The following is a 25,138-nucleotide window of genomic DNA, read 5'->3' as shown; positions in this document are numbered from 1 at the left end:
GAGGGAAATCGTGCTTGACAAATCTACTAGTATTCTTAGAGGATGTAACTAGTAGAGTTGATGAGGGACAGCCAGTGGATGTGGTTTATTTGGACTTTCAGAAGGCTTTCGACAAAGTCCCACATAAGAGATTAGCATGTAAAATTAAAGCGCATGGGATTGGGGGTAGTGTATTGCAATGGATAGAAAATTGGTTGGCGGACAGGAAACAAAGAATAGGGATAAATGGGTCTTTTTCCGAATGGCAGGCGATGACTAGGGGCGTACACAGGGATCGGTGCTAGGACCGCAGCTATTCACAATATACATTAATAATTTAGATGAGGTCACTAAATGTAATATATCCAAATTTGCAGATGACACACAACTGGGTTGGAGGGTGAGTTGTGAGGAGGATGCAGAGAGGCTTCAGGGTGATTTGGACAGGTTGAGTGAGTGGGCTAATGCATGGCAGATGCAGTATAATGTGGATAAATGTGAGGTTATCCACTTTGGTAGCAAAAACAGGAAGGCAGATTATTATCTGAATGGCTATAAACTGAGAAAGGGGAGTACGCAACGAGACCTGGGTGTTCTCATACACCAGTCACTGAAGGTAAGCATGCAGGTGCAACAGGCGGTAAAAAAGGCAAATGGTATGTTGGTCTTCATAGTGAAGGGATTCGAGTACAGAAGCAGGGATGTCTTGCTGCAATTATACAGGGCCTTGGTGAGGCCACACCTGGAATATTGTGTGCAGTTTTGGTCTCCTTATCTGAGGAAAGATGTTCTTGCTATAGAGGGAGTGCAGCAAAGGTTTACCAGACTGATTCCTGGGTTGGCGGGACTGACGTATGAGGAGAGATTGAGTCGATTAGGATTATATTCACTGGAGTTCAGAAGAGTGAGGGGGGATCTCAAAGAAACCTATAAAATTCTATCAGGACTTGACAGGGTAGATGCAGGAAGGATGTTCCCGATGGTGGGGGAGTCCAGAACCAGGGGTCATAGTCTAAGGATACAGGGTAAACCTTTCAGGACTGAGGAGAAATTTCTTCACCCAGAGAATGGTGAGCCTGTGGAAATCGCTACCACAGAAAGCAGTTGAGGCCAAAACATTGTATGTTTTCAAGAAGGAGTTAGATATAGCTCTTGGGGCGAAAGGGATCAAAGGGTATGGGGCGAAAGCCGGAACAGGCTACTGAGTTGGATGATCAGCCATGATCATCATGAATGGCGGAGCAGGCTCGAAGGGCCGAATGGCCTACTCCTGCTCCTATTTTCTATGTTTCTATCTTTGCATTCCCGGAGGATCTAGGAAGTCAGCAAATTTAGCAGACGAGAGTAGAACCCTATAGTACTTTATGTGGTCCTGCCAGATCTGGCAATGGATGGCTAAACCAGTTGTTCATTATATCCTTTCATGTACATACATATGTACATATGAATTAAGAGCAGGTGTAGGCCCTCATGCCTGCTCCACCATTCAACAAGATCATGGCTGATCTGATTGTAACCTCAACTACACATTGCTGCCTACCCCCAATAACCTTTCACCCCCCTTGCTTATCAAGAATCTATCTATCTCTGCCTTAAAAATATTCAAAGACTCTGCTTCCACCGCCTTTGAAGGAAAAGAGTTCCAAAGAGTCACGACCCACTGAGAGAAAAAATTTCTCCTGATCTCTGTCTTAAATGGGTGACCTTTTAAGCAACGGTTAAAAAGTGTGCAGCACAGGAATTTGGCAGTGTTAAAGGGTATTTATTTAAATGCAAGGAGTATATTAAATAAAGCCGATGAGTTGAGGACACAGATAGACACATGGCAACACGGTATCATTGCTATAATGAAAACTTGGCTTACAGACAGGCAAGAATGGCAGCTCAACATCCCTGGATATAGAGTTTTCAGGCGGGATAGAGAGGGGGATAAAAAAGGAGGGGGTGTAGCATTATTAGTTAAAGAATCAATAACAGCTTTGAGGAGGGATGATATGCTAAATGAATCATCATGTGAGGCCATATGGGGTGGAGCTCAGAAATAAAAAAAGGGCAGCCACACTATGAGGAGTGTACTGGAGACCCGCAAGTAGTGAGAGGGAGATAGAAGAACAAATATATAGGCAAATTTCTGAGTGCAAAAACTATAGGGCAATAATAGTTGGGGATTTCAACTACCTTAATATCAAATGGGATACAAACAGTGTTAAGGACCCAGAGGGCACAAAATTCTTGAACTGCATTCAAGAGAACCTTTTTAGCCAGCACGTAACAAGCCCAACGAGAGTGGGTGCAATTCTAGATTTAGTCTTCGGTAATGAATCTGGGAAAGTGGATGAAGTAACAGTGGGTGACCATTTTGGAGATAGTGACCATAAGACAGTTAGTTTTAGCATAATCATGGAAAAGGACAAAGATAAAACAGGAGTAAAAGTTCTTCATTGGGGGAAGGCAAATTTTACGAAACTGAGAGGTGACCTGGCGAAGGTGGACTGGATACAGCTACTTGAAGGAAAATCAGTGCCAAACCAGTGGAAGGCATTCTGAACTGAGATAATACAGGCACAGTGTAGACATGTCCCCACAAAGATAAAGGGTGGTACTGCCAAATCTAGAGCTCCCTGGTTATCTAGCAGCTTACAGGGTAAGTTAAAGCAGAAAAAGAAAGCGTATGATGATTACAAAAAAATTAATACTTTAAAAAGCCTAGAGGAGTATAGAAAGTGCAGGGTTGAAGTAAAAAAGGAAATTAGAAAAGCAAAGAGAGGACATAAAAAATTATTGGCAGGTTAGATCAAGGAAAACCCAAAGATGTTTTATCAGTACATTAAGAGCAAGAGGATAACTAAGAAAAGGGTAGGGCCTATCAGAGATGTACAAGGGAACTTATGCGTTGATGCAGAAGATGTGGGCAGGGTTCTTGATGAGTTGTTTGTCTCTGTCTTCACAAAGGAGAGGGTTGATGCAGACATTGTAGTTAAAGAGGAGAAGTGTGAAATATTAAATATGATGAGCATAATGACAGAGTAAGTACTAGAGGGTCTGACATCCTTGAAAGTGGATAAATTGCCAGGGCCGGATGGATTGCATCCCAGGTTGTTAAAGGAAGCCAGGGAGGAAATAGCAGATGCGCTGAGGATCATCTTCAAATCCTCACTGGATACGGGCAAGGTCCCAGAGGATTGGAGGTCTGCAAACGTTATACCATTGTTTAAAAAGGGTGTGATGGATAGGCCAAATAATTATAGGCCGTTCAGTCTGATCTCGTTGTTGAACAATTTTTTAGAATCAATTCTGAGGGACAGGATAAACTGCTATTTAGAAAGGCACGGATTAATCAGGGAAAGACAGCATGGATTTGTTAAGGGAAGGTCATGTCTTACTAACTTGATTGAGTTTTTTGAGGAAGTAACAAGGAGGATTGATGAGGGTAGTGCAGTGGATGTGGTCTACACGGATTTTAGTAAGGCACTTGACAAGATCCCGCATGGCAGACTGGTCAGTAAAATGAAAGCCCATGGGATACAGGGGAATGTGGCAGGTTGGATCCAAAATTGGCTCAGTCACAGGAAACAAAGTATAGTAGTCAATGGATGTTTTTGCGAATAGAAAATGGTTTCCAGTGGCGTTCCACAGGGCTCAGTGTTGGATCCCTTGCTGTTTGTGATGTATATTAATGATTTGGACTCAAATGTCAGAGGCATGATTGGGAAATTTACTGATGACACAAAAATTGGCCGTGTAGAGGATAGCTGTAGACTCCAGAATGATACCAATGGCTTGGTTGAGTGGGAAGAAAAGTGGCAAATGGAATTCAATCCAGAGAAGTGTAGGGTAATGCATTTAGGGAGGGCAGACAAAGCAAGGGAATACACAATAAACAGGAGGATATTGAGAGGGGTGGAAGAAGTGAGAGACCTTGGAGTGTATATCCACAGGTTCCTGAAAATGGCAGGACAGGTGGATAGAGTGGTGAAGATGGCATCTGGAATGCTTTCCTTTATTGGTTGAGGTATAGAATACAAAAGCAGGGATGTAATGCTGGAACTGTATAAAATGCTGGTTAGGCCACAGCTGGAGTATTGTGTACAGTTTTGGTCACCACATTACAGGAAGGACATAATTGCTCTGGAGAGAGCACAGAGGAGATTGACAAGAATGCTGCCAGGGCTTGAAAGTTGCAGTTATGAGGAAAGATTGGATAGGCTGGGATTGTTTTCCTTGGAGCAGCGGAGGCTGAGGGGTGACTTAATTGAGGTGTACAAAATTATGAGGGGCCTAGATAGAGTAGACAGGAAGGACTTGTTTCCCCTAGCGGAGAGGTCAATTACCAGGGGGCACAGCTTTAAGGTGATTGGTAGAAGGGTTAGAAGGGACATGAGGAAAAACCTTTTCACCCAGAGGGTGGTGGGTGTCTGGAATTCACTGCCAGGAATGGTGGTGGAGGCAGAAACCCTCAACTAATATAAAAGATACCTGGACCTGCACCTGAAGTGCTGTAACCTGCAAGGCTATGGGTGCTGGAAGGTGGGATTAGATTGCATGGCTAGTTTTTTTGGCTGGCACGGACACGATGGTCTGAATGGCCTCCTTCTGTGTCATAATTTTTCAATGGTTCTAGCTGTAGGGGGTCAGGCCAAGATGAGATTTGGTGATAAGTGCCACACTGCCACTGTGATGGTCTTAACAAGTGGTGGGAGATATAGCAAGGGAGGCTTCTTTAAGGGGAAAAGTGTCATCACCGCTCAGCCAGGTTCCTGTTAAGGCCTAGATGCTGACAAAATCATCCATAATACGTTCATGGATGGCAAGGGCCTTATTCACAAGTAAACGGACATTCTGGACAGCAATGGAAAGAGGGGTGGTGAGAGCAGAGCTCACAGGGGCAGCAGTGGAAAGGGTGTGTTGGACAGGAAGGAGACTGGTAGGTTTAGCCCCCAGCGTGCACTCTTGGCAGGAAAGTCAACAAGCGAATGGGATGGAGAAATTGGGGTTGCTGCTCGCAATGAGCCAGTGTTGAGTGCCTCAATCAGCCCTTTGGAGGATGCCAAGAAAACATAGAAAATAGGAGAAAAAGTAGGCCATTCGGCCCTTCGAGCCTGCTCCGCCGTTCATTTTGATCATGGCTGATCATCTAACTCAGTAACCTGTTCCCGCTTTCCCCCCATATCCTTTGATCCCTTTCGCCCCAAGAGCTATAGCTAACTCCTTCTTGAAAGCATACAATGTTTTGGCCTCAACTGCTTTCTGTGGGAGCAAATTCCACAGGCTCACCACTCTCTGGGCGAAGAAATTTCTCCTCATCTCAGTCCTGAAAGGTTTACCCTGCAACCTTAGACTATGACCCCTGGTTCTGGACTCCCCCACCATCGGGAACATCCTTCCTGCATCTACCCGGTCAAGTCCTGTTAGAATTTTATAGGTTTCTATGAGATCCCCCCTCACTCTTCTGAACTCTAGAGAATATAATCCTAACCGACTCAATCTCTCCTCATACGCCAGTCCCGCCATCCCAGGAATCAGTCTGGTAAACCTTCGCTGCACTCCCTCTTTAGCAAGAACATCCTTCCTCAGAGAAGGAGACCAAAACTGCACACAATATTCCAGATGTGGCCTCACCAAGGCCCTGTATAATTGCAGTAAGATATCCCTGCTGCTGTCCTCGAATCCTCTCGCTAAGAAGGCCAACATACCATTTGCCTTTTTTACCGCCTGTTGCACCTGCATGCTTACCTTCAGTGACTGGTGTACGAGAACACCCAGGTCTCATTTCATATTCCCCTTTCTCAGTTTATAGCCATTCAGATAAAAATCTGCCTTCTTTTTTTGCTACCAAAGTGGATAACCTCACATTTATCCACATTATACTGCATCTGCCATGCATTAGCCCACTCACTCAACCTGTCCAAATCACCGTGAAGCCTCTCTGCATCCTCCTCACAACTCACCCTCCAACCCAGTTTTGTGTCATCTGCAAATTTGGATATATTACATTTAGTTCCATCATCTAAATCATTAATATATATTGTGAATAGCTGGGGTCCCAGCACCTAGCCCTATGGGACCCCGCTAGTCACTGTCTGCCATTCGGAAAAAGACCCGTTTATCCCTGCTCTTTGTTTCCTGTCTGCCAACCAATTTTCTATCCATCGCAATACACTACACCCAATCCCATACGCTTTAATTTTATACACTGATCTCTTATGTGGGGCTTTGTTGAAAGCCTTCTGAACGTCCAAATAAACCACATCCACTGGCTCCCCCTCATCAACTCTACTAGTTACATCCGAGAAGAATTCTAGACGATTTGTCAAGCTTGATTTCCCTTTCGTAGATCCATGCTGACTCTGTCCAATTCTACCACTGTTCTCCAAGTGCTCTGCTATAAAATCTTTGATTATAGACTCTAGAATTTTCCCCACTGCTGACGTCAGGCTGACTGGTCTATAATTTCGTTTTCTCTCTACCTCCCTTTTTAAATCGTGGGGTTACATTAGCTACCCTCCAATCTGTAGGAACTATTCCAGAGTCTATAGAATCTTGGAAGATGACCACCAATGCATCCACGATTTCTAGGGCCACGTCCTTAAGTACTCTGGGATGTAAATCCCTGGGGATTTATCGGCCTTCAATCCCATCAATTTCCCCAACACCATTTCTCTACTAATACTGATTTCCTTCAGTTCCTCCCTCTCACTAAGCCCTGTGTTCCCCAACATTTCTGGTATGATATTTGTGTCCTCCTTTGTGAAGACAGAACCAAAGTATGCATTTAGTTGGTCAACCATTTCTTTGTTCCCCATAATAGGTTCCTCTGTTTCTGACTGTAAGGGACCTACATTTGTCTTCACCAATCTTTTTCTCTTCACATGACTATAGAAACGTTTACAGTCAGTTCTTATGTTCCCTGCAACCTTACTCTTGTACTTTATTTTCCCCTTCTTAATCAATCCCTTGGTCCTCCTTTGCTGAATTCTAAACTGCTCCCAATCCTCAGGTCTGTTGTTTTTTCTGGCAAATTTATATGCCTCTTCCTTGGATCTAATGCTATCTTTAATTTTCCTTGTAAGCCATGGTTTGGCTACCTTTCCCATTTTATTTTTGCGCCAGACAGGAATAAACGATTGTTGCAGTTCATCCATGCGCTCTTTGAATGTTTGCCATTGCCTATCCACCTTCATCCCTTTAAGTAACGTTTCCCAATCCATCATAGCCAACTCGTGCCTCATACCTTCGTAGTTTCCTTTATTAAGATTCATGACCCTAGTCTCAGAATCAACGATGTCACTCTCCATCTTGCTGAAGAATTCTATCATATTGTGGTCACTCATCCTCAAGGGGTCTCACACAACTCGACTGTCAATTATTCCTCTCTCATTACACAATATCCAGTCTAGGATGGCCTGTTCTCTAGTTGGTTCCTCAACATTTTTTTTTTCTTTGGCCTCCTTATCTCGAGGTACAATGGGTAAGCGCCTGGAGGTGGTCAGTGGTGTGTGGAGCAGCGCCTGGAGTTGCTATAAAGGCCAATTCTAGAGTGACAGGCTCTTCCACAGGTGTTGTAGAAAAATTTGTTTGTCGGGGCTGTTACACAGTTGGCTCTCCCCTTGCGCCTCTGTCTTTTTTCCTGCCAACTGCTAAGTCTCTTCGACTCGCCACATTTTAGCCCCGCCTTTATGGCTGCCCGCCAGTTCTGGCGAACGCTGGCAACTGACTCCCACGACTTGTGATCAATGTCACAGGACTTCATGTCGCGTTTGCAGACGTCTTTAAAGCGGAGACATGGACGGCCGGTGGGTCTGATACCAGTGGCGAGCTCGCTGTACAATGTGTCTTTGGGGATCCTGCCATCTTCCATGCGGCTCACATGGCCAAGCCATCTCAAGCGCCGCTGACTCAGTAGTCTGTGGGACAGCTCTCCCAACTTTGGCACAAGCCCCCAGATGTTAGTAAGGAGGACTTTGTAGGGTCGACAGGGCTGGTTTTGCCGCTGTCGTTTCCGGTGCCTCGGTCGATGCCGGGTGGTCCGTCTGGTTTCATTCCTTTTTATTGACTTTGAGGCAGTTAGGTACAACTGAGTGGCTTACTGGGCCATTTCAGAGGGCATGTAAAGATAACCACATTTCTGTGGATCTGGAGTCACATGTCGGCCAGACCAGGTAAGGACAGCAGATTTCCTTCCCTAAAGGGCATTAGTGAACCAGATGGGTTTTTACAACAATCGACATTGGTTTCATGGCCATCATTAGACTAGCTTTTAATTCCATATTTATTAATTAAATTCAAATTCCACCTTCTATTGTGGTGGGATTCGAACCCATGTCCCCAGAGAAATACCCTGGGTCTCTGGGTTACTAATCCAGTGATAATACCACTTCGCCACTGCCTACCCCACAGACAGATTAAGTGAGTGGGCAGCAAGGTGGTAGGTGGAGTTTAATGTGGGAAAGTGTGAGATTATTCACTTTTGTAATAAAAATAGAAAAGCAGAATATTTTTAAAAGGCGTGAAACCTCTAAATATTAATGTTCAGACAGACTTGGATGTACTGATACAAGGAACAGATAAAGTTAGCATGCAGGTACAGCAAGCAATTAGGTAAGTAAATGGCATGTTGGCTTTTATTGCAAGGGGATTGGAGTACACGAATAAGGAAGTCTTGCTACAATTATACAGGATTTGGGGGCCACACCTGGAGTACTGTGTGTAGCTTTGGTCTCCATAACTAAGGAAGGATTGTTATGACCGCAAAGGGAGGAGTGCACTGTCTTTTCTTGTTCCACTTCTCCACAGATCACAACATATATTTTAAATGTTTACCCAGTTACCGATACTGTCAATCATATACTCTACTCTTGATCCCAGAATAAAATACATCAATCAGGTTTCTTTAATAAACAACAAAATTATCAATTTATTATAAAAAAACAAGACTTATCCAGTAATGAAGCAAAGCATTAACACATAGACTGAAATATGAAAGTTCCCTTTTTAAGTATCCCCCCCCCACAACACACACACACAAACACAGAGAAAAAAAAGGAAATACTCTCTGCAGAGGCCTTTTACAAAAAAGAAGACCAAAAAGGAATACTTTGGCCAAATACTGGCTAATTCTTGAAGAAAAAAAGAGAAGATATGGAAGGATGTCAGTTGTCCCTTTTGGTTTGGAGTCTGGGTACATGCAAACGGGTCACTGGGATCTTCTCTGGACCTGTTCGTTCTGAAGATGTCGAGAATTAGTCTGGTAGGCTTTCCAGGAGAAATGTGGCATCAGGGGTTTCAGTTATCACACTCTGGATTTGCAGGGTTTTTTCAAAGAGGTAGAGAAAGAGGAGCTGACACTTTGGATTTCTCAGGATCTCTTAGGGACGTGTCGGAAAGATGAGCTTGGGGTTTCTTTTCATCAGGCTACAAAACCAACTGCTTTTCAACACTGTCCACACCCCAACTGAATCAAGACAATATCTCAGAAGCAAAACCAACTCCTGACCCTCATAAATTGTGACATGTCACTTCTCTGTAAACATCTCCCCCAAGTCACCAAGGTTTCCGTTGTTTATTAAGCTGAAGGCAGGTGATATCCAGTAAAGGTTTGTTTTCAAACAAGACCTCTCAGTGACCCTTGTAAAAAACATCCATGGAGTCTTTTCAGTTTCCCAAATAAACCAATGTCCATAATTCTAACATGTGAATCCTCAAAAAAATATTTAAAAAAAATAAAAGTAGTTGCATACCAGGATATACTTGCTTTGGAGGCGGTACAGTGAAGGTTCGCTAGATTGGTTCCTGGTATGAGAGAGTTGTCCTATGATGGGAGGCTGAGTAAATTGGGCCTATACTCTGCAGTTTCGAAGAAAAAGGGGGGTGATCTCCTTGAAACATACAAGATTCTGAAGGGGCTCGATAGGTTAGACACTGAGAGGTTGCTTCTCTTCACTGGGGAATCCAGGGGACACAGTCGCAGGATAAGGAGTCAATTATTCAGGACTGAGATGAGGAGAAATTTCTTTGCTCAGAGGGTTGTGAATTTTTGGAATTGATAACCCAGGGGTACTCCATTGCTGAGTATATTCAAGGCTGAGATAGATAGATTTAGATAGAATCAAGGGATCAATGGGGCCTTATGTGTGAGTGATACAATAGGAGTAGCAAGAGCATGTGAGATGGCAAGGTCAAAGGGGTGGCCATGAATATGGATTGAGGAGTTTATGTGGACAGAGAGACTTAGGGAAGACGAGTGGGCAGTGAACTCAGAAGAGAGAGAGCATGATGAGTTGAGATGGAGATTCAACTCACCAAGGATGAAAAGGCCATCTCTGATCACTTCCCTGTATCACTCCTTCCTATTGTGTAACCATGCTTCTGTAACTTGAGCTTCCCCAAATTTACCTGTATGCACATTTTGGCTTCTGCTCTGGTCCTGAACCCATCATTCTGTTTCCACTTTTGCTTTCTTTTTAACTTTTCTTTTTACCCTCCAAGACTCTCCTCTTCTATCATCTTACCTCCTTTCACTTCTCCCTGTCAGGTACTGCGCCCTCTCAATTCCCTACCCCAACCCTTCAGTACTCCTCAATCTTCCTGCTCTCTTGCCGTCGTCCCAGGCTTGACACCATCTTAGAGAAGCTTTCAGCTTCCCTCTGTGTCTCTCTGGGGAGGGTTTAAACTAAGATGGCAGGGGGATAGGAACCTTTGCAAGGAGTCAGATGAGGGGGGATCAAAGACAAGAACAAAAGACAGTAAGGGGAATAAGAAAAGTGATAGTCAGAGAAATCAAGGGCCAGAATCAAACAGGGCCACAGTGAAAAATAGTGGGAAGGGGACAAGTAATGTTAAAAAGTCAAGCCTTAAGGCTTTGTGCCTTCACGCGCAGAGCATTCGCAATAAAGTGGATGAATTAATCGCGCAAATAGATGTAAACGGGCATGATATAGTCGGGATCACGGAGACATGGCTGCAGGGTGACCAGGGATGGAAAATGAACATCCATGGGCATTCAGTATTTAGGAAGGACAGACAAAAAGTAGAAGACAGTGGAGTTGCATTGCTGGTTAAAGAGGAAATTAACGCAATAGCAAGGAAGGATATTAGCTCTGACGATGTGGAATCTGTATGGGCAGAGCTGAGAAAAACTAAGGGGCAAAAAACGTCAGTGGGGGTTGTATATAGACCCCCAAACTGTAGTGGTGATGTTGGGAATGGCATGAAACAGGGAATTAGAGACACATGCGATAAAGGAACATCTGTAATTATGGGTCACTTTAATCTGCATATAGATTGGGCAAATCAAATTAGTCACAATACCACAGAGGAGGAATTCATGGAGTGTATACAGGATGGTTTTCTGGACCAATACGTTGAGTGGCGTGAAACAGGGCTATGTTCTCGCACCCACACTTTTCGGGATTTTCTTCTCCCTGCTGCTTTCACATGCGTTCAAGTCTTCTAAAGAAGGAATTTTCCTCCACACAAGATCAGGGGGCAGGTTGTTCAACCTTGCCCGTCTAAGAGCGAAGTCCAAAGTACGGAAAGTCCTCATCAGGGAACTCCTCTTTGCAGATGATGCTGCTTTAACATCTCACACTGAAGAGTTCCTGCAGAGTCTCATCAACAGGTTTGCGGCTGCCTGCAATGAATTTGGCCTAACCATCAGCCTCAAGAAAACGAACATCATGGGCAGGACGTCAGAAATGCTCCATCCATCAATATTGGCGACCACGCTCTGGAAGTGGTTAAAGAGTTCATCTACCGAGGCTCAACTATCACCAGTAACCTGTCTCTCGATGCAGAAATCAACAAGCGCATGGGAAAGGCTTCCACTGCTATGTCCAGACTGGCCAAGAGAGTGTGGGAAAATGGCGCACTGACACGGAACACAAAAGTCCGAGTGTATCAAGCCTGTGTCCTCAGTACCTTGCTCTATGGCAGCGAGGCCTGGACAATGTATGTCAGCCAAAAGCGACGTCTCAATTCATTCCATCTTCGCTGCCTCCAGAGAATACTTGGCATCAGGTGGCAGGACCATATCTCCAACACAGAAGTCCTCGAGGAGGCCAACATCCCCAGCTTATACACACTAGTCAAGCAACAGCTTGACATAGTCATACTCACGGAATCATACCTTACAGACAATGTCCCAGACACTGCCATCACCATCCCCAGGTATGTCCTGTCCCACCAGCAGGACAGACCCAGCAGAGGTGGTGGCACAGTGGTATACAGTAGGGAGGGAGTTGCCCTGGAAGTCCTCAACATCGACTCCAGACCCCATGAAGTCTCATGGCATCAAGTCAAACATGGGCAAGGTAACCTCCTACTGATTACCACCTACCGCCCTCCCTCAGCTGATGACTCAGTACTCCTCCATGTTGAACACCACTTGGAGGAAACACTGAGGGTGGCAAGGGCACAAAATGTACTCTGGGTGGGGGACTTCAATGTCCATCACCAAGAGTGGCTCGGTAGCACCACTACTGACCGAGCTGGTCAAGTCCTAAAGGATATAGCAGCTAGACTGGGTCTGTGGCAGATGGTGAGGGAACCAACAAGAGGGAAAAACATACTGGACCTTGTCATCACCAATCTGCCTGCCGCAGATGCTTCTGTCCATGATAGTATTGGTAGGAGTGACCACCGCACTGTCCTTGTGGAGACGAAGTCCCGCCTTCACATTGAGGATACTGTCCATCGTGTTGTGTGGCACTATCGCCGTGCTAAATGGGATAGATTTCGAACAGATCTAGCAATGCAAAACTGGGCATCCATGAGGCGTTGTGGGCCATCAGCAGCAGCAGAATTGTACTCAACCACAATCTGTAACCTCATGGCCCGGCATATCCCCCACTCTACCATTACCATCAAGCCAGGAGACCAACCCTGGTTCAATGAAGAGTGCAGGAGGGCATGCCAGGAGCAGCACCAGGCATACCTCAAAATGAGGTGTCAACCTGGTGAAGCTACAACCCAGGACTACTTGCATTTCAAACTGCATAAGCAGCATGCGATAGATAGAGCTAAGCGATCCCATAACCAACAGATCAGATCGAAGCTCTGCAGTCCTGCCACATCCAGCCGTGAATGGTGGTGGACAATTAAACAACTGACTTGAGCAGGTGGCTCCACAAATATCCCCATCCGCAATGATGGGGGAGCCCAGCACATCAGTGCGAAAGATAAGGCTGAAGCATTTGCAACAATCTTCAGCTAGAAGTGCCGAGTTGATGATTCATCTCGGCCTCCTCCTGAAGTCTCCAGCATCACAGATGCCAGACTTCAGCCAATTCGATTCACTCCGTGTGACATCAAGAAACGACTGAAGGCACTGGATACTGCAAAAGCTATGGGCCCTGACAATATTCCGGCAATAGTACTGAAGACCTGTGCTGCAGAACTTGCCGCGCCCCGAGCCAAGCTGTTCCAGTACAGCTACAACACTGGCATCTACCCTGCAATGTGGAAAATTGCACAGGTATGTCCTGTACACAAAAAGTAGGACAAGTCCAACCCAGCCAACTACCTCCTCCTCAGCCTACTCTCAATCATCAGTAAAGTGATGGAAGGTGTCATCAACAGTGCCATCAAGCAGCACTTGCTTAGCAATAACCTGCTCAGTGACACTCAGTTTGGGTTCTGCCAGGGCCACTCAGCTCCTGACCTCATTACAGCCTTGGTTCAAACATGGACAAAATTGCTGAACTCAAGAGGTGAGGTGAGAGTGACTGCCCTTGACATCAAGTCAGCATTTGACCGAGTATGGCATCAAAGAGCCCTCGCAAAACTGAGGTCAATGGGAATCAGGGGGAAAACCTTCCGCTGGCTGGAGTCATACCGAGCGCAAAGGAAGATGGTTGTGGTTGTGGAGGTCAATCATCTGTGCTCCAGGACATCACTGCAGGAGTTCCTCAGGGTAGTGTCCTGGGCCCAACCATCTTCAGCTGCTTCATCAATGACCTTCCTTCAATCATAAGGTCAGAAGTGGGGATGTTCGCTGATGATTGCACAATGTTCAGCATCATTCGTGACTTCTCAGATACTGAAGCAGTCTGTGTAGAAATGCAGCAAGACCTGGACAATATTCAGGCTTGGGCTGATAAGTGGCAAGTAACATTCGCGCCACACAAGTGCAAGGCAATGACCATCTCCAACAAGAGAGAATCTAACCATCTCCCCTTGACATTCAACTGCATTACCATCGCTGAATGCCCCACTATCAACATCCTAGGGGCTACCATTGACCAGAAACTGAACTGGAGTAGCCATATAAATACCGTGGCTACAAGAGCAGGTCAGAGGCTAGGAATCCTGAGGCGAGTAACTCACCTCCTGACTACCCAAACCCTGTCCACCATCTACAAGGCACAAGTCAGGAGTGTGATGGAATACTTTCCACTTGCCTGGATGGATGCAGCTCCAACAACACTCAAGAAGCTCGACACCATCCAGGATAAAGCAGCCCGCTTGATTGGCACCCCATCTACAAACATTCACTCCCTCCACCACCGACGCACAGTGGCAGCAGTGTGTACCATCGACAAGATGCACTGCAGCAATGCATCAAGGCTCCTTAGACAGCACCTTCCAAACCCGCGATCTCTACCAACTAGAAGGACAAGGGCAGCAAATACATGGGAACACCACCACCTGCAAGTTCCCCTCCAAGTCACACACCATCCTGACTTGGAACTATATCACCATTCCTTCACTGTCGCTGGGTCAAAATCCTGGAACTCCCTCCCTAACAGCACTGTGGGTGTACCTACCCCACATGGACTGCAGCGGTTCAAGAAGGCAGCTCACCACCACCTTCTCAAGGGCAATTAGGGATGGGCAATAAATGCTGGCCTGGCCAGCGACGCCTACACCCCATGAATGAACTTAAAAAAAACTTAATCTGTCTATATCTTTTTGCAGCGTCTGTGTCCTCTTCAAAGCTTACATTCCCACCTACCTTTGTATCGTCAGCAAACTTGGATGCCTTACTCTCGGTCTCTTTGTCTTAGTCATTAATATAGATTATAAATAGCCGAGGCCCCAGCATGATTCTTGCGGCACTCCACTAGTTACTGCCTGCCAACTGTTTTTGCCTATTCTCTGCTTCTGTCCATTCACCAATCTTCTATCCACACAAATACATTACCCTGAACTCCATGTGCCCTTATATTGCTCAATAGCCTTTTGTGTGTTACCTTATTAAATGCCTTTTGGAAATCCAAGTATACTGCATCTACTGGCTTCCCTTTATCTACCCTGTTAGTTACATCCTCAAAAAACTCTAATTAATGTCAAACATGATTTCCCTTTCGTAAAATCATGTCGGCTCTGATCATACAATGATTTTCTCAGTGCATTGTTAAGACTTCCTTAGTAATACATTCCAGCAGTTTCCTGACGACTGATGTCAGGCTAACTGGCTTGTCGTCCCTGTTTTTACTCTCCTTCCATACCTGAATAGCAGTGTTACAGTTACTAACTTCCAATCTGCTGGGACTATTCCAGAATCTAAGGGATTTTGGAAAATCATAACCAGTGCCACCATTATCTCTGCAGTTACTTCTTTTAAAACCCTTGGATTTAGCAGTACACCCTGTTAGCTGGGTAGTGACCATGATCCATCTGTTTCTCCCTGTTCCAGTGACCACCTACAGGTCTCTCCACAGCAGGCCATTGCTGCTGCTGATGCTCATTTCATTCCTCATCCAAGCCCAACCTAAGGCAGCGATGACACCATCCATTTGGATATTCTGAGTTCTAATGCCTCCAAAATGTAAAAATTAGCCTCTCACAACAAGCAGTCTCACCAAACTCTTTCATGAAAGGTAAGGCGGCACTGAGCATTGAAAAGTTACTGAGCTCCATATTCGTGTCTTTTAATTAGCCCCATGAATTGCTGTACAATCTTTTTGCCTTCCTTTCAACGGCGACTTTCAAAAAGCCCAGTAAATCTGCGCGTGTGTAATTAAAAAATCCCAGCGAAAATCTTGTTGAAATATCCTAATTTGAATATTATAATCAGTAACTCGCCTCTCTGGAAGGTGCTAGTATATGCATTTGAATGCACCTGAGTTAAACCCGGAAGTCGGTGATTGGAATTAGCTGCACCTCCATTTTCAGCAAATTTAACCATTCTCCTGCACCCCAATCCACGCACCCTTAACTTTTAAAATTTCTCACTTCATATCACTGGATCTTGCCTCAAGTTATTTTCCTGCCATAATACACATTTGGAACCAAAGACAAGGTGTAATATCAATATAAGACATATATTTTTATACATTAAGCGCAATTTGTACCTTGAGGTCAGCAACTGAATACCCTTTCTTAAGTGAGATCTGGAAAACATTTAAACCACTAATGTATGCTGATAACCGAGACAGGCTTTGTTTTCCACTCCCACCAACTCCTACAAGTAGTGCATTTCCTCTGGGTGATTCTAAGATACGGTTTATTCTACAGATATGAGCCATTGCGTCTTCAAACAAAACCTATAAAAATGAAATTTTAACAAAACATGCTTTAAAAATGCTACTCTATAAAGATTAATTATAAATAACCTGCTGAAATTGCAAATGTTTTTCCATTTAGTTCAATGAAAACGTACAGAAAATAATCAGCAGCTTTTACTATTTAAATACTGCTCACCTGAATAATATGTCAGATCTATCATTCCATTGAATGATATTGGTACAAACATCAGAACATAAAAAATAGGAGCACGAGTAAGCATTCTCCCCTTGGAGCCTGCTCTGCCATTCAGTAAGATCATGTCCGTCTTTTACCTCATGTTCACATTCCCACCCTATCCCCTATGCCTTGATTCTCTTAGCATCCAAAAATCTATCAATCTCTGTCTTAAATGTACTGAACTACTGAGCATCCACAGTGCTCTCGAGTACAAAACCCTCTGAGTGAAGAAATTTCTCAATTGCAATCCAAAATGGCCACCCCCTTATCCTGAATCTATGCCCCCCTAGTTCTAGACTCTTCAGTCAGGGGAAACAGCTTCTCAGCAACTATCCTGTCAATCCCTCCCAGTATCTTATATGTTTCAATGAGATTGCCTCTCAGTGGTGGAGTGCTTTGGGAGCCGAGTGTACAAAACCACTTGCTCCTTCCAAGCATACTATACTTCAGAAATCATGTCTCAAATTACTCATGTAATGTATCCCAAAATGTTTTTTTCTGAGAGAAATCCATCTAATTTGCATTTGATTGAATCAATTCTAATTACTTCCGTCGACTCTCGAGGAAGACTGTTCTGTAGATTGGCCATTCTCTCAGTGAAATATCATTTCCGCATGTTAGTTTTGAAATTACCACTCATCAAACACAGACCACATCTCTCGTTCTACTGTTCTGGGCAATGTAAAATAGTTTGTCATGGTCTACATTATCTGGTGCCTTTAAATTCCTAAAACAGCAATCATATCACTGTCAACCTTTTCTTTTCCAATGAGAACATGCCAAATTTACACAATAGCCCCTCATCATCCAATCACCCAACTCCTCAATCATACTTATTGATCTTTTCAGTATCTTTTCAAAAGCTGCAATATCCTTTTTGTAGTATAGTCACCAGAACTGTGCACAGTGTTCCAAGTACAGTTGCACCAATGATTTAGAAAGTGGGAAGATTGGGGCCTTTAAAATTAAATCCCCACTGGCTACCTTAGCAATATGGGATGCCAAGCATTAAGAATGCAGGACATTGCTGATGTCCAGTATCACCAAGACAACATCCTTATTTGTCAATAAAAAAGTGAGGACACTAGTGTTAATGTCAGAAGAAAAAAAAATGAAGAGAAAATATCAAATCAAAGTCATATATAATGTGGAATCAGAAAAAAATACCCACATCTTACATTACTCAGGTCTCATGTTCGTCATTTGTACAATCAGAGAAAGAAATATAAAGGAACTAAATTACAGCTCATGGAATAAAGAAAAAATGATGTAAAATATAGTGAAATAGGATGATCTTCACACTACTGACAACAACCTGCAGACAAACTTATAAGTTCACCACATAATACAAAAGCAAAATACTATGGCAAAATACTGCAGATTATGGAAATCTGAAACAAAAACAGAAAATGATGGAAATACTCAGCAGGTCAGGCTTCATACTCTGTTTTTCTCTACACATATGCTATCTGACTTGCTGAATACTTCCAGCATTTTCTGTTTTTGTTTGTTGTGTGTGGTATAAGTTCACCACTTAGTTATGCAGTCGAGTTCTTTTATAACAGAAAATTACAGATCACTGTCATCCACCATGATTAATAAATATATATTTTACATATATGTATATATATAGTGTTACGACCAGGTGAGGAAGGTAGCTAGGGGTCCCTTTTAGCCTTCACCTGGTCTTATTGTAACAGGGTTTTGTTTTTAAACACACTGTGTTTTGAGCTCCCCTTGGTGAATCCTTGTTCCCCACTTTCCAATTATAAAGCAAAGAAACCAGCACACCAGGTTTTCTCAGGTTTAAAGAAGAAAAGTGAAATCTATTAAAACTTAAACTTAAACACTAATTTGGTGAACACCTACGGATACACGACACACTTTTGCTAGCATGCACACGTGATACACACATGCAAATAGGGACAGAAAAGAGTAGAAGAAAAATAAAGTGAAAAAAATTTGAGGCAATCTCTGAAGGGGGTTTGTTACTGTACTTTGAGCTTGCTGTAGAGTCCTTGATTGTAAGTAGTCTTGCTTTTCGTTGGGGCCCAGTGTTCTTCTTAAACCTTGTTCACTGTCGGAGACTTTTCTCTCTTGGGATTTCTGTGTCTTCAATGGATTCCAAAGTTGGTGAGAAAGAGATGAGAGCAGACAGGAGAGAGGTGGTGGCAAGCCAGTCACGAGAGGTCTTTTCCAGTCCAGGAGCAAACAGCTTTCTGAGTTCAAATTCTGTTTTCCAATTTAAAACTTCCCCAGTTGGCCAACTGATGTGACCAGGTCTCTTCAGTGTATTGGGGCAGGGACTGGTTCCTTTGTTCCAATACTGTCTGCTAGTATGAAAAAAAATCTTTCCAGCCAAGGGCTTGGCAACAGCTCGTAATAGGCCTTCTTTTCTTACCAGCAAAAATGTTAAAATTTAATTCCCCTTGTGGCGAATCATATGTGCCTCATTCTTGGCAGGTGGTGCCTGCATGACACCTCCACACCCAGGGGAATGAAATGTAGATTTGAAAAAAAGGCACATTTCATTAAAAGGTTTGAGAGAAATATAAGATACAGAAAGAAAAACCATGCATTTCTCTCATTCATTTTCATTCATTCATCAATCTTAAAGCCTATTAAAAATGTCTTTTCCGGGTTCCAGTGCTGCTTTAATTTCCCCTTTTTTGGCATCCCAGGAGGCATGTTGTTCTTTGGGGAAGTTTGCCCATTGCCATGACTGCCTCGGGTTTTGTTCCTGTTGAGGTAATGTTTTATTTTCAGGAGAGTTAGTAGTGGGCGGGTCTATCCTGAACTCTGTTTCAGGGCTTTGCTGAGTCATGCAAAGGTTTTTGCCTTCAGGGGATGGGGAGTTCCCTTTTCCTCTGACTGTGGGGGAGGATTCTTTGTTAATTTCCCCTTTGCACTCTGGAACACTCCTGCCTGCAGGTATGTGTGCAGAGTTGACTGCACGCTCCTGTGGCACTTCAACTAGGTGAGGCACCACCATCATAGTTTCTGTGCCCCTAGAGGTCTCTCTTTGTCTCTGCAGGTTCCTGTAAATGCTGTTAGCAAATCCGATGGGGTGCTTCTGGAGTCTGCATTTACATAGGAGGATGTGGGGTCTAACTTTTCACATTTCTTGGGGTAGACTGACCGGACAGTCAGGGTTTTCACCCAGGATTCTTCCCGGACTTCTTTTAACCTGCCCTCTTGGTCACTTTTGCCCTTCACTTGCTAAACTTTTGCCAGCCATGTGCCTGCCTGTCCCCTTTTGTTCTTGGCATGGGTCCCTTACAGTTCACCAGCCCTCTGCTGGGGGGTCCTCCTAACACAGGTACAGGACATAGGGGTGCAGGTTTCACTGTAGGTTGGGGTTTCCCCTCAACCTGGCACAACTTGAGTGGCGCAGTGGTTAGCACCACAGCCTCACAGCTCCAGCGACCCGGGTTCGGTTCTGGGTACTGCCTGTGCGGAGTTTGCAAGTTCTCACTGTGACTGTGTGGGTTTCCACCAGGTGCTCTGGTTTCCTCCCACAGCCATAGACTTGCAGATTGATAGGTAAATTGGCCATTGTAAATTGCCCCTAGTGTAGGTAAGTGGTAGGAGAATTGAGGGAAGGTGGGGATGTGGTAGGGAATGTAGGATTAGTATAAATGGATGGTTGGCATAGACTTGGTGGGCTGAACGGCCTGTTTCAGTGCTGTATCTCTCTACGATTCTGTGTGGCAACTCCTGCAGTACTCCACCACATCTTTGTGGAGCTTTGGCCAGTCAAACGGCTGTCTTATGCGGGCTTTGGTCTTTCGTATACCGGTACGTACAGCCACTGTAGTCTCGTGAGCCCTTCTCAATATTTCTCCCCGGTGAACTACTGCCCACTCCTTGCTCTCAAGTCTGTGAGGAGAACTCCATTTCCTCATCAGTACCTCATTCTTTAAATAGTAGCAGTCAGAGACTCCCTCTGCTTCACGTTCAGATTGGGCAGTCTGTGCTAATTTTCGCAATATTGGGTTGGCTTGCTGAGCCTCAGCAAGGGAAAATCCATTTAATTAATACCCTGGGTCTCCTAACTGTCCGAAGAAAGTCTTGGACAGGCAGACCTCATGGTCATCTGCCTACACAGCCAATGCAGTCTCCTCTGGGGGAGCTGGATTGATCATGGCCTGATCCACTACACATTCAGGGAAACTGCAGGGAACCGTCTCCTGTCACAGCCCTGTCTCTCTGACCTCCTGCGGTCTTTCTTTCACTACCAGGGGGCTACCACCTTCATGCCTGACAGATCATTACCTATCAGAAGGTCAACCCCGTCCACAGGCAAACTAAGGACAATCCACACAGTCACCGGTCGTGAAACTAGGTCGCAATTCAGGGGCACCCGGTGTACAGGTACAGGCATACACTGCCCTCCAAAACCATTCACCACAATTTTGGTGTTCACTGCACTCTCTGGGGGAAAGATCAGGCCTTTTCCCAGTAAAAGGGATCGAGTGGCCCCTGTGTCCCTGAGAATCACTATGGGCTTGCTTGCCCCACTCGAGAGGTATGGGGTTACTTTCCCCTCAAATACAAAACCTTGATAACCGTCAGGAATCCTATTAACTTTTCCTGCACTGGCCGTAGTAAGCTTCCTGGGTTGCACTCTTACTGCAGTTAAAGCCACAGCTTGTTCTGTGCTTTCCATCATGGTCCTGTCGTCACTGAGTGGGTGTGCCCTGATTAATCCTATCGGTTTTCCCTTTAGTTTCCAGCAGTCAGCTTTTAAATGCTCTGCCTTATTACAATGAAGCACATGTCTCCGGGTCCCACTCTTGCTCACAACATCTTCCTTTTTGGCTGGAGGAGAGCCCCCTGTGTCTCCTGCTTTCCTTTCTCTCCCAGGACTGCCTGGGCAGATATTACCTTCCCACCCTTTGTCCTTTTCGGATTTGTGGGGTGATTAGGAAAGGTTCTCCCCTGGGAAACCGACTTATATATTAAAGCAAACTCATCGGCCAGAACAGCCGCTTACCGGGCTTCCTGAACCCGCTCCTCCTCTACATGGGTCTTTATTGAAAGTGGGAGAGAGTTTTTAAATTTCTCTACCAGGATTACTTCTCTAAGAGTCTCATAGCTGAGCTGTATTTTAAGAGCCCTCAGTCACTGGTCAAAAGCCAGCTGCTTACTTCTTTCAAACTCCAGAAAAGTTTGATTAGCTTGCTTTTTGAGGGTTCTAAACTTTTGGCGGTAGACTTCAGGTACTAATTCATATGCCCCGAGGATAGCATTTTTGGTCAGTTCAGAATTTGATGAATTCTCATCTGTCAACAAGGAACAAACCTCATGGGCTTTTCCAGTTAGCTTGCTTTGTAGTAAAAGAGACTAGGTCTCAGCTGGCCATTTTAACTGCCTTGCCAGTTTCTCAAAAGACACAAAAAGTGCTTCCACATCTTCTTCATTTAATTTTGTAATGAGTTGGGCGAGTTGTAGCAATTTTGTACCCCGTCCTGAATTATGCTCCTCCATATTGGCCACGCTTTCACTGGGGTTACTCTGTCACCTCCCACTTAATTCAAGCCGCTTCAACTCTCTTTCTTCGCATTCTTTCTGGAATATTTTTTCTCTCTCTCTCTCCTCTCTCTTTCTCTTCCTTCTCCTATCTTTCTTTCTCTCTGTCTTCTCTCTCTCGTTCCTTCTGTCTTTCTCTCACTCTCTCCTGCCTTTCATTTTTTTTATTTTCCTTTTGGAAAGCTTCCTCTTTCCTCAAATTCATGCTTCCTTTGTTCCAATTGTATCTTTTCTAACAATACCCTGTCGGAGTCTACTTCTAACACTGCTTCTGCTTCTTCAGATTCAAGGAAAAAATGGTTGGCCACTAGCCTGAGGAATTCAGACTTCCAAGCCTTGTTATGTACAGTGATCCCACACTGCTCAGCCATTTTTCTCAACTCCGCCATAGACAGTGCTTTTAACTTATCTCAAGTTACTTCACCCTGGCTTGGAGAGCTACTCGCTTCAGTTGCAGACATGTTAGTATTCAATCACACACAACCACAAGAAAACTTGTATTAATCTTGCTCTTTTATTTTTATTGGGAACAATTTGGCTTCCCACTTCCAATTTCTCATTTGTCTGTGGGTAAAATACCGGATGCTAGCACCCAAATTTCTGTTACGACCAGGTGAGAAAGGTGTCTAGGGGCCCCTTTTAGCCTTCACCTGGTCAGAGTGTAACAGGGTTTTGTTTTTAAATGCACTGTGCTTTGAGCTCCCCTTGGTGAATCCTTGTTCACTGCTTTCCAATTATAAGGCAAAGAAACCAGCACACCAGGTTTTCTCAGGTTTAAAGAAGAAAAGTGGAATTTATTAAAACTTAAACTCTAATTAGGGGCAGCACAGTGGTGCAGTGGTTAGCACTGCAGCCTCACAGCTCCAGGGACCCGGGTTCAATTCTGGGTACTGCCTGTGCAGAGTTTGCAAGTTCTCCCTGTGACCACGTGGGTTTTCGCCGGGTGCTCCGGTTTCCTCCCACAGCCAAAGACTTGCAGGTGATAAGTAAATTGGCCATTGTAAATTGCCCCTAGTGTAGGTAGGTGATAGGGAATATGGGATTACTGCAGGATTAGAATAAATGGGTGGTTGTTGGTTGGCACAGACTCGGTGGGCTGAAGGGCCTGTTTCAGTGCTGTATCTCTAAAATAAAATAAAAATTCCTTTAACACCTACGGATACACGTGTGCCCACGCAAGGAGGCACATGTGATACACACATGCAAATAGGGACAGAAAAGAGCAGAAGGAAAATAAAGTGAAAAAGTTTGAGGCAATCTCTGAAGGAGGCTTGTTACTGGTGCTTCAAGTTTGCTGTAGAATCCTTGATTGTAGGCAGCTTTGTTTTTCGTTGGGGCCCAGTATTCTTCTTTAACCTTGTTCACTGTCGGACACTTTTCTCTCGGGGTTTCTGTGTCTTCAATGGATTCCAAAGCTGGTGAGAAAGAGATGAGAGCAGACAGGAGAGAGGTGTTCTCAGTCCAGGAGAAAAGAGCTTTCTTAGTTTCAAACACTCAGTGGCAAGTTCAAATTCAAACAGCCAGTTAGTCATGTGATTGACTGGTTTGACCAGGCCTCTTCTGTTTATTGGGGCAGGGACTAGTTCCTTTGTTCCAACACTGTCTGCTAGTATGAAAAAAATGTCTTTCCAGCAAAGGGCTTGGCAACCCCTTGTAATAGGCCTTCTTTTCTTCCCAGCAACAGTTTTAAAATGTAATGTCCATGTAGAGAAATATATGTGTCTCATTCTTGGCAGGTGGGGGCCTGCATGACAATAGACACACACATTTTATATATATTGTCAGGAAAATCCCATATGCCAAATAAGAAATATTAATTTCATTGGTTGGAAACTTAGATTAGAATTTTAATGGAAAAAATCCTACAGTTAACATAAAAAACTAGCAGCCAAGATGGCCACTACAATTTGCATCTGAAATGTTAGGAGATTGAACTGGAGACAAAAGTCTAACAAGAAGCCCAGCCAGAACAATGCTTTGGTTAACTGAGTAGATTATGCACATCACCCTCGTTAGTGGCTCAGTCAATGCTATCTTGAGGCATTCATAAGTGAAGATATCCCTCCAGGGGGTAAATGCTGGCAACCCGATCGAAGAGAGGTTTTGGGTTTTAGACTTTGGACCTCATTAAAAACAAAGGGGATGGACAGAACAATGCGACCATCTGTCTATCTCTGAAAAACTGGGAGTTTTGTTACACTCACAGAAGACAAGCAGTAACTGAATGTGCAGCAGCAGAGAAGGCTGCCTGCTTCCCTTTCTCTCTCCAGAAAACATCAAGTTTGAAAATCATCTGTGACTGGGGACCCTCCAAACCTACAGACTGCCTTCAAGAAAACCCTGAGCAAAGCAGGCCAGCCACAAAGTGCACATTGAGCAGACGAGGACTTCAAGAATACAGCTTCAGCTGGAGGATTACCAGATCATCTACTTCACAGACTGTGTATTTAAGTTCCATTTATTTTAGACTTTAATCCAACCATCAAATCTATTTTCCCTCTGTAATCTATTTATGTGTGTGTGTAATTCTCATGTGAATGTGTGCGTGAATGTGTAGTGTATTTTTTATTATTTTAAATCGGGGTTATGCTGTTAAGTATAATAAACTTACCTCTTTCTTATTTAAACTTAAAAAAACCTGTCTGATTAGTTCTTTCAAGATCACAGTAAAGGAAAAAACTAAAACACTCACAGAGGTGGTAAGCACAACGATTGTTTAATAGTAATAAACCCTGTTGCGGTCAAATAAGAGGAAGGGCAAGAGCCTGAGACCCCCTCTCCTCACCTGACCATATGTATATATAGTTCTTTTCATCTACTGTGCATCAGTTCAGCAACTTTACTTTCTGATATTATATTCCCACTGCAGCATGCTAGTTTATTTCTACTCCTTTTTAAAACTTGTTTCTCTTTGTATTTTGTCAAAATTTTGTTTGGAACTTTC

General features: G+C 44.2%; 1 protein-coding gene across 1 annotated transcript in view; it reads right to left on the bottom strand.

Moving 5' to 3' along the window:
* LOC137384384 (dynein axonemal heavy chain 17-like) overlaps positions 1–25,138 on the bottom strand; it is a 1,056,876-nt gene that overhangs the window by 287,078 nt on the left and 744,660 nt on the right. The window contains exon 54 of the mRNA XM_068058353.1: positions 16,272–16,463. Within this exon, the coding sequence (XP_067914454.1) occupies positions 16,272–16,463 (192 nt within the window). The remainder of the gene's footprint in view (positions 1–16,271; positions 16,464–25,138) is intronic.

Source organism: Heterodontus francisci, chromosome 26 (assembly GCF_036365525.1).
Source record: "Heterodontus francisci isolate sHetFra1 chromosome 26, sHetFra1.hap1, whole genome shotgun sequence".
NCBI classification, from domain to species: domain Eukaryota; kingdom Metazoa; phylum Chordata; class Chondrichthyes; order Heterodontiformes; family Heterodontidae; genus Heterodontus; species Heterodontus francisci.
This window is presented reverse-complemented; position numbering and strand designations above follow the sequence as displayed.